The 16,714-nt window shown below is 35.0% G+C and overlaps 1 protein-coding gene across 1 annotated transcript; it reads left to right on the forward strand.

Annotated features, from left to right (window-relative positions):
• Positions 1-12,961: 12,961 nt before the first annotated feature.
• On the forward strand, positions 12,962-13,486 carry LOC141680144 (uncharacterized). Its single transcript, XM_074486447.1, has one exon. It carries the CDS (start codon positions 12,962-12,964, stop codon positions 13,484-13,486), a length of 525 nt encoding a protein of 174 aa, XP_074342548.1.
• Positions 13,487-16,714: the final 3,228 nt, after the last annotated feature.

Below are 16,714 nucleotides of genomic sequence, written 5' to 3' on the forward strand. Positions count from 1 at the left end.
GTAAAATTCCATTCTTCAATTCTGTCACTGGTGGAATCCCATATTCTGAAATAAAATCTGGGAATGCCTTGATCATCATTTTGAGTATATATATATATATTCTCTAATGATAATATCTTGATCTATTATTTCCCCTTGACGTTTCTTTACCTTCTCTAGCAATTCTGGCTGAAAAGTCATACTGTACATCTTTGCATTGTTAGGTTTGCAAACTCTGGCTTTCAATTTCAACTTTTGAATTCCTTGTATAATTCTTCTGACACTGTCATCACGTTCGGTCTTTCCTTTCTGATTAGTGAATCTGTTACTACGTTTACTTTTCCTGGCATCTTATGAAGTTTCTTTATCACCCTTTTGATTCCACTTCCTTTTCTATCTCCGTTCTTTATTCTCATAGCTTATTCAAAACCGAACTCTTGACATTAATACTCTTTTTGTTGTCATATCAAATTACATATTAATACGAACTTTGATGCTCACAACATCCCATTCTGAAGTAAACATCAATCATCTGTATTAATACCACTTTCGATATTTAACAACAACCTAAGTATCAACATCAATCAAAAACTTAATTAAAAATGTATCTCACACTTTATCCAAAACAGAAATACTTGACAAATCATTTATTCTATGATTATCACAAAAATTTAGAAATAAGACGTTCTTTGATAAAACTTTGTTGCAGATGATAACATCTCCTTGTCTGTCTAATGAAATCCATATTGGTGTAGTTATTAATCTCTGCTTTATTCCATCTCCCTTCTTCCTTTCTTCTCGTTGCTTCATTTTAAATCTTTAGCTCTTGAAAACATTCCCCTCACTTGTCCATACAAATGACTTTTTATTTCTCTTGTCCATTATGAAAGGCATATTCACCCAAGCAAAACTCACACATTTGCAGCAATTTCTGAATTCTACCAGCATCCTTACTTCTCCCCAATTCATCATTGTTTTGATTTCGTATTTGAAAGTCACATCAAAATTTGACTTAATCTAATTGGAATCGATCTCCATATAACTGACCATTAATTGGTAAAATTAGCCAATTAACTTACTTAATTGATCAATTGTACCAAGTGATGACTAGCTAAATGAAATCAACGACCAATTATATATAGTCGAATTGGATGTAACAGCCTCTTTCGAGAATTGAGATCACAATTAATCGGAGTATCAACAGGAATATCAATAACACACGGAAGTATACTTCTGATCTTTAAAAGTAGGGAATTTTCTGAAATTTTTTTGGGCAGCATCTCCTTTATATTATTGACCACCAGTCGGACTCAAGCCGATACCAACAATCAATCAAATAACCAACAATCACTCTCAATATACCAGTCCACTTTCACTACCTCATGTAATATCAATCAGTATGACCTATGTCTCTAATTCAACTTAGGATTATAACAAACAATTCTTATTATACCATACTTTTTTCTCATATTCTCTGATTATAACAGAATATCGCTACTGAGTACAATTACAATTTAGTCTAAAATTCTTCTAGTTCATGTTTCAATTCCAGCTCTTTACTTAATAATTCATCCATTATTGGCAATATACACTTGTTCTTATTAATTAACTTGTTCAACCTCTGATGACCAACACCTGGTCTCAACCAACACTTTTAAAATTTTACGAATGAGTTCATTTGGTTTTAAAGCTTCACATCTTAAAAATTGTTGCAGTCAAACCACCATACCTTCATTTTCCCTTATGTCTTTCCATATTGAACCTTCTTTGCCGACCCAGCTACAAGCATCAATTTTACCACAACTCACTTACTTGAGTGGGAAAGCCCAACCATCCCTTGATGAACACACTTAAAGTTTATTCGTAACTATCATTTCTTCGTCTTGAATCTTCATGACAAATATCTCCCACATGATCGAGGTATGCTTCATTTTCACAATGTGTTAATCGATTATCTGGTTATTATTAAGGATGTCTTCATTCGCCTCCGTTGTCCAATCGATCATTTGCCTCACCAGATACATGCAACTTTACTTTCTTGTTTTTTCTAATTAATTTACCTCATACGATTTGCTAATTACTCCAATTCACGCCAAACTTTCCTTCTTGCAACTTATCATGTATAAAGACTTCTGCCTTTGATTTAATGTCCTCGCAACAATCCCGTTATCGGCATAATGATTCTTTTCTGCACGTAAATGTTCACCATTCTTCAGCTTGCAATTTCCCATACCTATTACATAACTCCATCTGCTACACGGGTTCATTTTACTTTCTTTTTGAAATGTTCAAAGGATAGACCTTGCACAAGAAGGAATTTGTGTATCTAATTCTGATTGGAGACTTTTTGGTAAGGAATAAGAATACAAGGAAATAATCGAAGAAATTCATGAATCAACAAATCAGGATTGAGGAATAAAGAATGAAAAATGATTTAAATATGAATGAGACAACCATATTAGTACTCAAGATGGCCAGTCTTTCATACCATATGGCACACAACACATATTAGGTGGCGTCCCACTAGACTCTTTGTCATTTCGACAAATCGTCACACCATAACACTGCTTGTCCCAATTAGGAAACAATATTTTGAAGAAGGAATAATTTGAAAGGGATTTAACAATCATCTTATAAAGCTGATCATGAAAGAAGTTCATACCTTACTCGAGATTTATAAGAATGATAAGAAAGATTGATATCATTGGTCGCCATCTGCATTTTATCTAGTTTACAACTTCAACGCTTTTCCGATCAATAGATCCCATGCCGAGTCGTATATCAACTTTAGAAAGTTCTCAGAAATTCTTTCTTGAATCAATTATTAAAATAATTTCCCACTTAATAGGTCTTGTATCTTTAGCATCACGTTTCCACGTTCATATACGATTTTATTTGCAATCTTATGAGAGTTACGCTCATAACTTCAAATTTCGCTTATGCTGATAATCGTTCAACTTGTCGCCTCTTTTGCTAATAACGTTCTCCTTTTAGAAGGTCTAGAAATTTCTTTAATCTTCTTTGCTCGTACTCAGCTTCTCGTGAATTGACATATTCCTCGTGCTCTAATCGTCTCAGAAATTGGATAAACAGTTTCTCCGTAATAGCAGGTCCACTTGACCTTCTAAACGAACTATACTAATTTCTAAAACAAGTATTCGTCTGGATAATCTGAATCTTATAATGAACAAGAAACTCAAGTAGTATTTGGACAACCAAGTTTTTAAAACTTATTTTGTTAAGAAAATATCTTTTTAAAAACTGGTTTAAATTTTGAAAATCATACACCTGGTCGTCATTACTATATGAGTTGGTTATCGTTCTTTATAACCATTACAAAGTGCAAATTGGGAACACCATCTGATAAAAGCTCATTCATTTCTGTATATCATCTATTCCTCGTTGGGTTCATTTTACCTTCATTGGTCAATAAAAATTCTAGTTATCGTTGCATATTATCTTATTCATATCTTCTCTTCAAATCTTTCATACTGGTAATACTTCCATCATTACTTCTTACGATTACTAAGTATAATAGGTCTATCAAACCTATTTTATAAAACAAGATCGGCTAATATCACATCACTTACCACTATACGCATTATGTTTGGTCATAACATCATCATCTACTTTTAAAAAAAACTCTTGATCTTTAATCTTCTCAAACTCCTTTAAAATCTACTAGCCCAATCCACAGGTTGGTCATGGATGGCATACTTACTAGTAGTTCTATATATCTTGATAGCAGTTATTCTTCGGTATACACGAATCCACTCTCTGGTTTCTTCTCACTTTCTTTAATATCTCGTATACTCACCATATGTTGTAGATCTCGAATCGATCCTCATAGGTGCTTATACTTCATAAGACGAGTTTTAAGATGATGGTATAGAATAAGGCGTAGTGTAGACAGAAAAGATGCACTCACAGTTGAATATCCGGTAGAACCAGAATTAGGATGTGAGGGATTCTCGAATAGGTAGTCTCACATCAGGAGATGGGATAATGACGTGAAAATGTGCAATCACCACAACAGAATGTGACATGGCTAACACCGGTGGAAAAGCAGGGCATGAATCAGATGATGGTTCTCCGACTGAATGCTCCGAATGTTCAGACGTTATCGGAATAAAAGAATCTGTCATCGCTGCTATCTGAATATCGCGTCGCCAGTCAAGAATCTCGAATCTCACCACGAATCACACTAAAGCCTACTATTTGATCGTACTCAACCTCTCAATATTCTATTTCTCTATTTGTTAATTCTAATCTCACCCTCTACCCATTTCCGACAATCTAGGCTTGCTTCAGTGACTTATAACATGTCGCTCTGATACCAAAACTGTAACGTCCTCCAAACCCGGGTCAGAAGTTTGGGGCTCATAACACACACACCACAATATATAAACATGTATATAAATTATTATAAGCATTGGCCCTTTTACACAACCACGGACCGCAACAGGTTAAAGTATGAAAATAAGCCATATCCTTAACTTTTATTACATCGTACCAAACCCCAACTAGTTTAACTTACAATTGATAATGGTATCATTTTTACAATCTCGCATAACTCATCTACAATATAAGCTCCTGCAAGCTCGATCCAACTGAACCTGGAATCCTAGCTCGTACGTTGAACTGGGAATCCTTGTTATCAACAAATTTCCTTTTTCAACTGTTGAAAACATAAAAAGTTTTGCAAGAGTGAGCTAACTAGCTCAACAAGTCATAATATCAACAATTGAGGTTAAACAATAATCAATTGAAGTGATTCAGAAGAATCAAGTTTCTGAATAAGCAATGATTAGAATTGGATATTCACTTTTCTTTTTAAAAACTGAGGTTAGGTTGCTAATCAGTCACGCACTAACCCCGAGCAAGGCTCCCAGCTTTGCTCTATATATTGGATCCAAGGAACGCATTGGCCTATTATAACCACGAATCTGGTCCGACCACGAATCTGGTCCGACCACGAATCTGGTCCACATTTATAAAACCATCCAATTCTAAAATAATTCAATATGATAATCAATGTAAATTAATAAGTTGAATCGTAAACAACATTTATTTTGAAGCATAGGGTGATTCATAACATCATGAAGGCATAACATGGAATTCAAAAAGACTAGCTTTCAATCAAGGAAAGAATCAGAAAGTAAAAGACCAAGGGTTCAAGGGGTCTAAGAATTGGTCTTCTGTTAAACAAGGAATAAGGGTTGGTATGCTAAGAAATCCAATATCAGAATCAGTATATATGGTAGATATGTATTTATGGAGTAGTATCGTATGTGTATGGCTCGTATCTGGGAATTCAATAATCAATGGTTTATGAAGAATAAGGCTTCTGGCTCAAGATCAATAAGAATCTTAAAGTTAAATAGTTTAAAGTTCTTGCAATATAAAACATGAGTTATTTTGAATAATAGCGACTTATTATGAAACAGTTTGAAAATATTTGCAATATATCTTAAAGAAGGTTCAGAAGTACTTGCCTTATCACCGACGATTTCCACTTTACTTGCACTCATTTAACAGTTTTACTCATCAACCACTTTCCTTCTCTTTCTATGCCTTGCTTTTATTTATCAATCACCGGCCTTCTCTTTCTACGTTTCGATTCTTTTTATGGATCACTGATTTCCTTTTCTCTGCCTCGTTGATTCTGCAAGGTATCACAAGTATCTATCAATTACTCGTACTCATATTATTCTAATCGTCATATAGACGTCATAAGCTTTTATCTACCCTTTGTTTTACCCATATCCGATTTACGGATTGAAAGTTATGACCAAAACAGTCAAACAATAACCACATAGGCATATAACACATCATTCAGATACTACGCAGCATATATCACGCAAGATATTCAATCAAAATAATTTTTCAAAGAAGATTCGGGGTAAAAATGATTTTCCAGGTATTTAATACGAATTTTTGAATATTTTTCGGAATTAGAACGGGACTCCGAATCATTTTATAATTAAATAATAGGGTTCGAACACCCGAATCTGACTTTCAAATAATTTTACAATAATTATCGAGCCATGAAAATAATTTAAAATAATATTTTAAAGCTCGAAACTATATTTCGGAATTTTTAAATCAATTTTAAATAATTAAATCCAATTAAATAAGTAATTAAAATCAATTAATAAATAATTAAACTAATTAATCAATTAATATTTGAATTAATTGAATAATTAATTAATTAATTATTAACTAAAATTAATTAATTAAATAATTTAGATTTATTTTTGAATAATAAAAAGGAATTTTGGAATTAAAATAATGATTTTTGAATTTTTTAAATATTAAAAACCATATTTCTGAAATTAAAATAAAAGGAAGTATAATTTTTGAAAGTTTAGGAAAAAGGAATCCAGAATTTGCAAGTTTTGCAAACTATAGGGACTGAATTGTATAAATTAAAAGTCAGGGGGTAGAAGTGGAATTTTCCACCTCCTTCCCCACCTCTGTCAACTCCGGCGGCCGGCAGCCATAGCCGCCGCCTGGAGCTTTTTCCGGCCAACGGAAACTGACCCAGAACAACCCAAGATTCACAGTTTCTGTTCGCTTCAATGTCAGGTACTCATCTGTACAACCATTTTCAACAACCAGTGCACGATTTGACCGGAAAATCGGGTCAAAGGTTCGCCGCCGTTCGTGCTTCGAGCTCTAGCGAAGCTTTTCCTGACACCCTCTGTTAAACTATTACATACCAATCGAATCTTCTTTGGACGATCTACAAGCTGGTAACATCAATTTAGAACAAAAACCCTTAACCCAGAAATACCCAATTTTCAATTTAGAACATTCATATCAAGAACCCTAATTTTTATTTTCAAGAATCAAACCACCTTTTCTACATGTTATTGAACTCTGTTTTTGACATATATTATACCAAATTAACCAGAAAAATATTATCTACACGATGGAATCATCAAATTATATCAACAACATCAAGAATAAATTTTCATAATTTAATCTATAATTAATTCAAAATAAATTAATTAAATAAGAAAAATACCTTTCATTATGAAAGTACTTTTCGAGAGCTTCGTTTTAATATGTTGCACGCCAGAATCGGAGTTCGATAACGTCTTCATTCGTACGTTTGATTCTCAAGAACGCGATATTAATACGACATTTTCTCTGTATTTTACTGGGTTTTACAGACTGATTATGATAATACGAATAAAATGAAATAATAAAAGGGCTATATATATTTTTGGAATATTGGTTCGTTTTGGATCGATTAATTAGTTGCTTAGCCACTAAGTAACTGCAAAAACGATCTGATTTGATACCCCTATTGGATAATTATCCAAACCGGGCTTCTTATAAAATATTTTATACGAAAATAACATAATATTATCCTGTCCTTTGAGAATACGGGTTTTGTTGATTCACCGAAATATCGTATCGAAAATTTTGCGTCGGGCCTCGCACGGGTCAAACTGTTATCCGGATTGAAAAAGTCAAAACACGGAAAATGTCCGGAATAACCAGATTAGGTTAGGAAGGAGTTTTTAGGAGAGTTTCGGGTTGTAAAAACGTAAAAACGTATGAAGTTGGACGATTCTCGACTTTATAAAATAATTTTGTAATTATTAAGAAAATAATTAATAAATTCATAAATCAATATAAAATCATATAACAATCCAAAAATTACCGGGAAAATACCGTAATAATCTATATTGTATTCTGGTCATAATAAAATTATCATACTTATACTTTATCAAATATAAGCACCCATATATCCATACCAATCATCAGATAATTCACCAAAAATCACATAATAATCATATAAAAATTATTTATTGATAAAAATAATTACACGCGATATCCCGGATATTACACCTGCTATATGAAGATTTAAAAAAAACCCAACACAAATACACAACAACTTTACTATTCTCTCTCTCTCTCTCCCATCCTTCCTCTCCCTCTCTTCTTCCCACATTCGTTTCCTTTCCATGGTAAGCTCCCCTGTGCTGCTTGTGATTCTTTTTCTTTGCCTTCTTCTGGCCGCCGCCGGATTTCTTTCCGGCAGGGTCGTCTACGCGCGCGAACGGCGCGTGTATTGTGCCATATGCGTGTTGCGTGTTGCCTATGGTGTGTATGTTTTGTCGATTGCATCTTGTTGCCGCCTTGTTTTTGGTTTCCGGATGTGTATTTATATGTATATGCACCTGTGTGTTGAGTTGTGATGTTTTGCTGGATTGCCTGAAGCAGTCGATTCCCATTTCTAGAATTTGAATTAATTGTTTTTCTTTTCTTTAAGGAAAATTCGAATGAAAATTGTGATTATTCAATTAATTTATTTGGTATTATTCAGAAAATTAATCGGCGAAACCCTTGATTGGAAACCCGATTCGGGCACCTCCGGGTTTTGCCGCCGTCGATGATGAACTTCGTTGAGTCGACGGTGGACTGTGATGACGCGATTCTCAGTCCTAATATAATTAAATATATAAATTAAATACAATGATTCGTATAAATTATTTTTAAAATGTAAATAGGTAATTATCTTATGACACGTATCGAGACGTGAATTGTGGATTGTGATTTGTTGGGAATTGGATGTCGATGATGTTTCGACGGGTAGGCCTATAAATAGAGGAGTCGCTGTCTAAATTTTCTGAAAATTATTTTAAATATGAGTCGAGCGTATATATTTTCAAATAATCACTAAATGAACCCTGATTGTTAGTGTATTATATTATTACGTATAAATACGAGTCAGGAATTGCTATCGTTCAGGTAAAGTGTTTAGAAAAGATATGTAAAGCATAACTGGTCATCTAACATAGAGTATTTTGACTCATGTAGGTTCTAGTCGGAAAACCGAGAGTTGACGTCAGACTAAAGATAGTCTAGTGATCAGTCGACAAGCTCAGCAAGGTTCAAATCGAAGGACTTGAGTGTTGAATTCGGATCCAGGATAGTCTAATAGTTAGACGATAAAGCCGAGCGTCCAAATCGGTTAAAGGTCAATCAGAGATAGTTGTAAAGATCTGCAAGGCAAGTACCCCTGACCATTCTTTTATGGTTCAGTATATATGTATGAACTGTTGCTTTATTATCGAATAGGAACAAAAATGTTTTAAGTTACGTAGTCCCTGTATTTGAAAATGTTGTTTAAAATATGTTTTGGGGAGAAGTAACTTCTGAAAGTTTCCATCTCTAAAATGTGATTAAAATGGAAAAGAGATTTTAAATAGTGTGTTGTGATAGAATTGTTTTTAACAAGAGATAGGTAAAAGTGATTTTAAAAACTGGATAAAACGAATCAGATATTGGATAACGTTGCGTAAATGGCTAATTCGGTTGTGCACCCTATCTTCACCGATTAGTCCAACATAGTTAATCAGAGACCTAGCTTGTCTCTGCGGATCCGGTTAATTTGTGTGAAAGCCCGATTAGCTTTCCTAGACAATTTGTGTGATAGCCCGGCCAACCATCCTTGATAACTTAAGTGGAAGCCTGATCAGCCGTTCCTAGATAACATCCAATACATATCTGATTGTGGTTTGTGGTTCCAGTAACTGAACAAATGGTTTTGTGGTCCCCGTAATGGGATAGATGGTTTGATGGTTCCTGTAATGGAACGGATGATTTAAAAATGGAAATAGCATGCTAAAATTTGACTATGATATTTACACACAGCACACGACTGATGTTATGGTTTTACAGAGCATGCTAGTATTTTAATATCCAGTTTATACACGTTTTACTTATTTTTGTAACAAGTCATGAATTATGTTCCTATTAAACTGTTTTACTTGTTATTCATATAGTGGTACTGCTGAGCAATTGATTGCTCACCCTTGTAGAATGTTAAATATATATATATATGTATTGCAGATGCCTATGAGACTCTTCCGTCATTATCATGGAAGAGCTCCAGTTCCTTCCGTACCAAACTCGTCTGAGGTAGTTGTGTCAGACCTGATGTGGTCTGTTGAGTTGCCATATTAAGTTAGTTGTTAGGATTGTTTAAAATAAGTTGGTTTGCAATAGTTGTGTAACATAAATCATACTTAAACCTGTAAATGATCTTGGTAAAGGGGTCGTGTTCATGTTGTGATAATATTGAATTGAATTATATTGTATTTGTTATTATTGTGGTTGGTGATGTTAACTCCTCACCCCGGGGTTGAGGCCGTCACAGTTAATATCAGAGCTACAGGTTTGAGTCCCTGATTTAGATTAGGAGTAGAGTCAAAAGAGTGTAGAAAGGTTTATATAAAGGTGTAAGTCAGCAATTCAATCAGAGGAGCGAGACTCAGATTTCAGTCGAGGGTTTCGAAGGTATAACCCCGGCATTTATTCAGGATTAACTGGAATTGCCCAACTTTTAGTATGTCTCCTTTATATATATGTCTTATTGGCAATGTCCGATAGAGGTTTTTAGTTCTCCCTCTCGAGATAACGAGCCTGATCACAAGAGTTCATCTTTTGAGCGGACCCTTGATATGTCGGCAGAAGAGGCACCAATGTTATTCTTAAATATCATATTTTCGATGTCGAGCGATGTTGCTGGATCGGGTGTGCGACCTCGGTGAGTTCAGATGGAATGATAGTAGTCAGCAACTGCTATGACATCCAAGTTTGTTGGGTATGTGGAGTAGTACTCTTGTTTATATCCTGAATTTTTACTTGCATTTCTTGAGATGTATTTTGTTCAAGAGTAATTGTTTCCCATCCAACAAGTTGCTTGTTTTCTCTTAAGAAATCCGAAACTTGAAGTAAACAACTCAAGGTTGTGTTGATTCATCATGATTCAGATTCCCCTCCCTATTTGTAAATTTCTTATTTAAACATTGTTTCTTTTCTCAGTAATTCGATCGGTGGATTGGGGAAGACTATTCATATGATTGGACTATTTGTCTGTGTGACAAAGGGTCTGGTGGGATGCCACCAAATTATGTGTTGTAAACTGTGCAGTACTAGGACTGGACATCTTATGTACTTGTATGGTTGCTCTCAGTCATATCTATATCTTCTTCACTTTTCCTCCCTTTATCATTGATTCTTTCATTTTGAAATTCCATTAGATATTCCATGACATTGACATCGTCAGTGACCTTTGTTGTTGGACAGTCTTGGTTATTGAAAGTAATAAAAAGTTGACTGTCAGGAGGAATTGAAGTTTTATATCTGGTTGCTACTTCAGAAATAAAGATTGCAGGAAAGATTTAGGATCCAATAGAGAAGGTTGTAGCTTTGGAAAAGTTACCTCAGTGGTAGGTAAGTCATTTGCAGGAGATAAGAAATCGCCTTGGGTGGAATGGTTGGTTAAAACTCAGAATAGTGCACCAGCCAAGTCCGTGATTCCTTAAGTTTGACTTGGCTTACTAGTTTTCCCTTTTGGGGTTGGTGACTAGTATAGCCAGTCTAGTATTGCGGTATATTGAATTAGTTAATATTGTATTTTTAATAGTGGTGGGAAGCTAATCAGTTGTTGTATTGAGGAGCCATGCTACGGTGTTTAGAGTCTTCATATTTCAATTTACCTATACTTTTATTGATTCATTTACTATTATTGTTGCTATTGTTACTAGTGTTATTAATCTAAATATCATTATAAACGGACCCTGATATTAAAGATATGGTTATTTTAATTAGGCAGCATTTTCCTGATACAGGTGCACCGTTTAAACGGTGATATTTTCTGTCAAACATTCTTGTTATATTTTTAAATAAATTCCCTGCTATATTTCAGGAAAATACCACCCAAGAACGCTACTCATTCTAAAGAAAATAGTAGTAGTTGGGATGAGAGTCCGGCTATAAATGAAATTCTAGATTTGTTGCGCCAGCAGCAGCAACAACAGTTGCATGTAATCCAACAGATTCAGCAGCAACAACATCAACAAAGAGAACCAAACCAAACTACTAGTTTTTAAGTCCTTTCATTCTGTTAAGCCCCTAGAGTTTAAGGGCGCAGTGGACCCTGTTGCTGCCAGAAATTGGCTTAAGGAAATGGAAAAGCTTTTACCCTCACTCAAGTAAGTGATGATCTTAAGACGGATTATGCGAGTTATTTTCTTAATGGTGAGGCAAATTATTAGTGGGAATCCACTCGTGTGTTGGAAATAGAAGGTCCTGTTTCTTGGACCAGATTTACAAAATTGTTCTTGGAAAGGTATTTTCCAAATTGCCTACAAAATCAGTTGGAAATTGAGTTTTTAGAATTAAAAAAAGGTGAAAGGAGTGTGTTGGAATATGAGGCCAAGTTTACGGAATTGGCCCGATTAGTTCCTGAATATGTAAGTACAGAAACCCAGAAGGCAAGGAGGTTTCAACAAGGGTTGAAGCTTGAAATTCGCACTGGAGTTGAGGCATTGCAACTCAAGACATATCCTTCCGTATTTCAGGCCGCCCTGGTAATTGAAAGTGATCAAAAGTTGGCCGTCAAGGAAAAGGGTGATAAGAAAAGGAAGTCTAAGAGTGTTATCGACAAGGCGGATCAAGTAAAATCTAGTCAGAAGTTTCAGAAATGGTTTGGCCAAAATAGGAGTAAAAGATTCAGGAGACAGAATTTCTCTCAGGCTAGGCCTAGTGCTACTTCAGCTGCTTCCACTCTAGCCCAGCAAGTGAAGTGGGCAGTGGATTGTAAGTTATGGGTAGGAGACATATTGGGTCGTGTAAAAAGGATGTCTGATGTTTCAAATATGGTCATAAGGGTCATTACGCGTCAGAATGCAAGCCAGAAAATCCAGGAGTTACGTGTTATAACTGTGGGAAGGTTAGGCATATTGTGAGGAGCTGTTGAACGGCTACTCAAGGTACTGTATCCCAAGGACCAACATCCAGCACAGCCAGGGCCAGAAATTTTAAAATGACCAAGAGATTCAATGCCTAGGACTCAGACATAGTTGCAGGTACACTTTCTCTCAACTCCATACTTGTTAAAGTTTTAATTAATTCAGGAGCGAATGAGTTCTTTATATCAAAGTAATGTGTGAATAAAATGAATTTGATGCTAGAAGACGTGACTGAGCCCTTAACCCTAAAAGTGGGCAATCGGGATAGAGTTTCAGTGAGTCAGTTCCGTCTTAAGTGTCAATTAGTAATCCACGGGCATTCTTTTTCGGCTGATCTGATACGCTTCGAGCTAGGAGGGTTCAATGTGATTTTAGGAATGGATTGGTGTTCCCAACATGAGGAAAATATTGACTATAAGAAAAAGAAGATTGTGATGTTTACAGAGGATAACATTAGGCTAAATTATCAAGGACAAAGGCAGGAGAAAGAATTCCTCTCGATATTGAAGGTAAAGAAACTGTATAGACAAGGATGTGAGGCTTACTCAGCCCGCATAGTAGACATTAAGAAGGAGACACCTAATTTGGATGAGATTTCAATAGCCAAGGGATTTCTAAACGTCTTTTTAGACAAGTTACCAGGATTTCCAGCAGATCGTGAGATTGATTCTTCTACTAACTTAGTATTCGGAGCCAAACCAGTGTCAAAGACTTCATATTGTATGGTCTAGTGGGGATTGGAAGAATTAGTTAAGCAACTGAAGGAGTTATTGGATATGGGGATAATCAGACCAAGTGTACCCCGTAAAGTGCACCAGTGTTGTATATGGAAAAGAAGAATGAATGTATGGGATCATATACTGATTATCGAAAGTTTAATAAGTTGACGAATAGGAATAAGTAACCCATATCTAGAACTGATTACTCATGTGACCTAATTTAAGGAGTGTGTTATTTCTCAAAGGTTGACTTAAGATCAAGCTTGGGGACGTACCAAAGACTGCAGTTAGAACGAGATATGGGCATTACGATTTCTGGTGATGTTATTTGGATTAGAAAGTGTATAAATCGATTCTAATGGTTTAATGAACATGGTGTATAAGGAGAACTTGGATAAGTGTAATTGTATTTATTGATAACATCTTCGTCTATTTAAGGACTCAGGAAAACCAAGTTGAACACCTGGAGATTTCCCTACGAAGGATGGAAAAGCAGCAATTGTATGCTAAGTTTCAAAGTATGAATTCTGGTTGGAATTGATTAAGGATTCCGATTGTTTTATTAATTACCACTCAGGCAAGGTCAATATAGTGACAGATACCTTGAGTAGAAAAGAAAGATTGAATATCATTAATATTGCTGAGGAGTTAGCAAAGGAATTGGAAAAGTTGGAAATTGAAGTTGGATTACCAGAAGGTGATAAGGAGCAATTATATAAGATTACTTTCCAGCCAAAGTTAATGGAAAAGATTAATAAGTGTCAAGAAGAGGTAATGGATCAAGGGATTAGATAGTCTGGCTAAAGAAGAAATTTGTACCTAAAAGTATAGTAAAGTCGTTTTTAGATTTTATCCAAGGATATAGATTCTTAATAGGACTGAGATGAAGAATGAAATTTTGGTGAGAAACCCATAATTACAAATTTCCTGTCCACCCGGGAAGCACTAAGATGTACCAGAATTGAAGCAGGACTTTTGGTGACCAGGAATGTTTGGGAACTAAGTTGAAAATGAATACCGCCTATCATCCTAAAACGGACGGTCAAAGTGGAAGAACAATTTAGACGATAACAGATATGTTAATGGTATGTGCTTTGGATCTTAAAGGAAATTGGGATGATCATTTGCCATTAATTGAGTTTTCTTATAATAATAATAATCATGCTAGGATAGGAATGCCACCCTACGAAGCCTTGCATGAACGTAAGAGTATATCCTCACTTTATTGGAATGAAGTGGGAGAAAAGAAGTTGTTAAGTTCTGAGTTAGTACAACAAACCAAAGACGCAATAGTGTTGATTCAGAAAAGATTAGGAGCAGCTCAAGATAGATAGAGAAAGAACGCGGACTTCCATCGAAAGGACGTGAATATATTCATAGGTTCGTTAAGTACTGTTGGAATGTCACCTTGGAAAGAACTGGTTAGGTTTGGATAGAAAGGCAAACTGAGTCCTAGGAATATCGGACTGTTTGAGATATTAAGAAAAGTAGGTAAAGTCGCCTATGAGTTAGCGTTGTCGCCGCAACTGCATCATATCTATAACGTGGTCCACGTGTCTATGATGAAGCGGTATATTCCTAATTCAAACTAAGTTATTGAATGTGAGACAATCCAGCTTCAGCCAGATTTACCATATGTGGAGTGGCCAATTGAGATTCTAGATCGTAAAGAGCGAGTCTTTAAGAATAAGTTTATTCATATTGTCAAAGTACTATGGAGAAATCCTCGAGTAGCAGAATCTAATTGGGAATTAGAGTCAGATATGCTTGACAAATATCCCCACTTGTTTAATTAATTGAGATACTGAGGACATAATCTTTTTAAGGGGGAAGGATATAACGACTCGTACATTTTTGGATTATTTGAAAGTGTAATTATTGAATAATTAAGTAAAGAAGATATGAGTATCAGTCCTGTTAGCTGTGTGATTTTTTGTTATTATTTATATGTGGTTATTAGTTTACAGGGAATATTTGTATAATTAATGATTGATCCGCCGTATCTTTTTTGTTTCACATTTAAAAATGGTTTTATGAAAGATTTATTTTCATAAATATTTGGATTATCTGTAAAATTATTGTTATGGTTTTATAATTTTAATCATTATTTTTGGGATTTTATAAAATTTAGAAAACCATATTTCATCAATTATTTATCCCAAAATGATTTTCTGACTGTATTTATGAGTAAATTCAGTATTAAATTCCAGAATGCTTCAAAAATTGTGAAACTCATATTTTATTAAGTTTGGAATATTTTGAGGATTTTAAAATTATTTTGGAAATTTTTCTAATTAAATTCACTCGCTCGTTGATTCGTTTAATCATCAAATGCGGTTATGAGTTGCGTTTCAAAAATGGTTTATAAATTTTGAAAATTTTATTTTATTGGTTTTAAAATATTCTGGGAATTTTAAAATCTAATCGGTAATTTTTCGGGTTAATTTCACCCGCAAGTTTATTCGTTATTTTTGCAAAACTCGGATAAAAAATGGGGTTTACAGTCAAAATAGACACGTGGCAGCCTTATGAATTGTTAATCAAACATGTCAGCTTCTCAGATTATCACCCGTTATGTGAAGATGTAAAAAAAAAACCAACACAAATACAGACAATAGCTTTACTATTCTCTCTCTCTCTCTCATATTTCCTCCCCCTCTCTTCTTCCCACATTCGTTTCCTTTCCATGGTAAGCTCCCCTGTGCCGCCTGTGATTTTTTTCTTTCCCTTCTTCTGGCCGCCGTCGGATTTCTTTCTGGCAGAGTGGTCTGCGCGCGAACGGCGCGTGTGTTATGCCATATGCGTGTTGCGTGTTGCCTGTGGTGTGTATGTTGTGTCAATTGCATCTTGTTGCCGCCTTATTTTTGATTTCCAGATGTATATCTATATGTATATGCACCCGTGAGTCCAGTTGTGATGTTTTGCTGAATTGCTTGAAGCAGTTGATTCCCGCTTCTGGAATTCGAATTAATTGTTTTTCTTTTCTTTAAGGAAAATTTGAATGAAAATTGTGATTATTCAATTAATTTATTTTGGATTATTCAGAAATTTAATCGGCGAAACCCTTGATTGGGAATTCGATTCGGGCACCTCCAGGTTTTGCCACCGTCGAAGATGAACTTCGTTGAGTCGACGGTGGACTGCGATGACGCGATTTTGAGTCCTAATATATTTAACTATATGAAATAGATATAATGATTCGTATAAATTATTTTTGAAACGGAAATAGGTAATCATCTT

Source organism: Apium graveolens, chromosome 8, assembly GCF_009905375.1.
Source record: "Apium graveolens cultivar Ventura chromosome 8, ASM990537v1, whole genome shotgun sequence".
NCBI classification, from domain to species: Eukaryota; Viridiplantae; Streptophyta; class Magnoliopsida; order Apiales; family Apiaceae; genus Apium; species Apium graveolens.

Coding starts and splice junctions, on each gene's coding strand:
- LOC141680144 (XM_074486447.1), top strand. CDS start 12,962: ATGAATTTGATGCTAGAAGACGTGACTGAGCCCTTAACCCTAAAAGTG.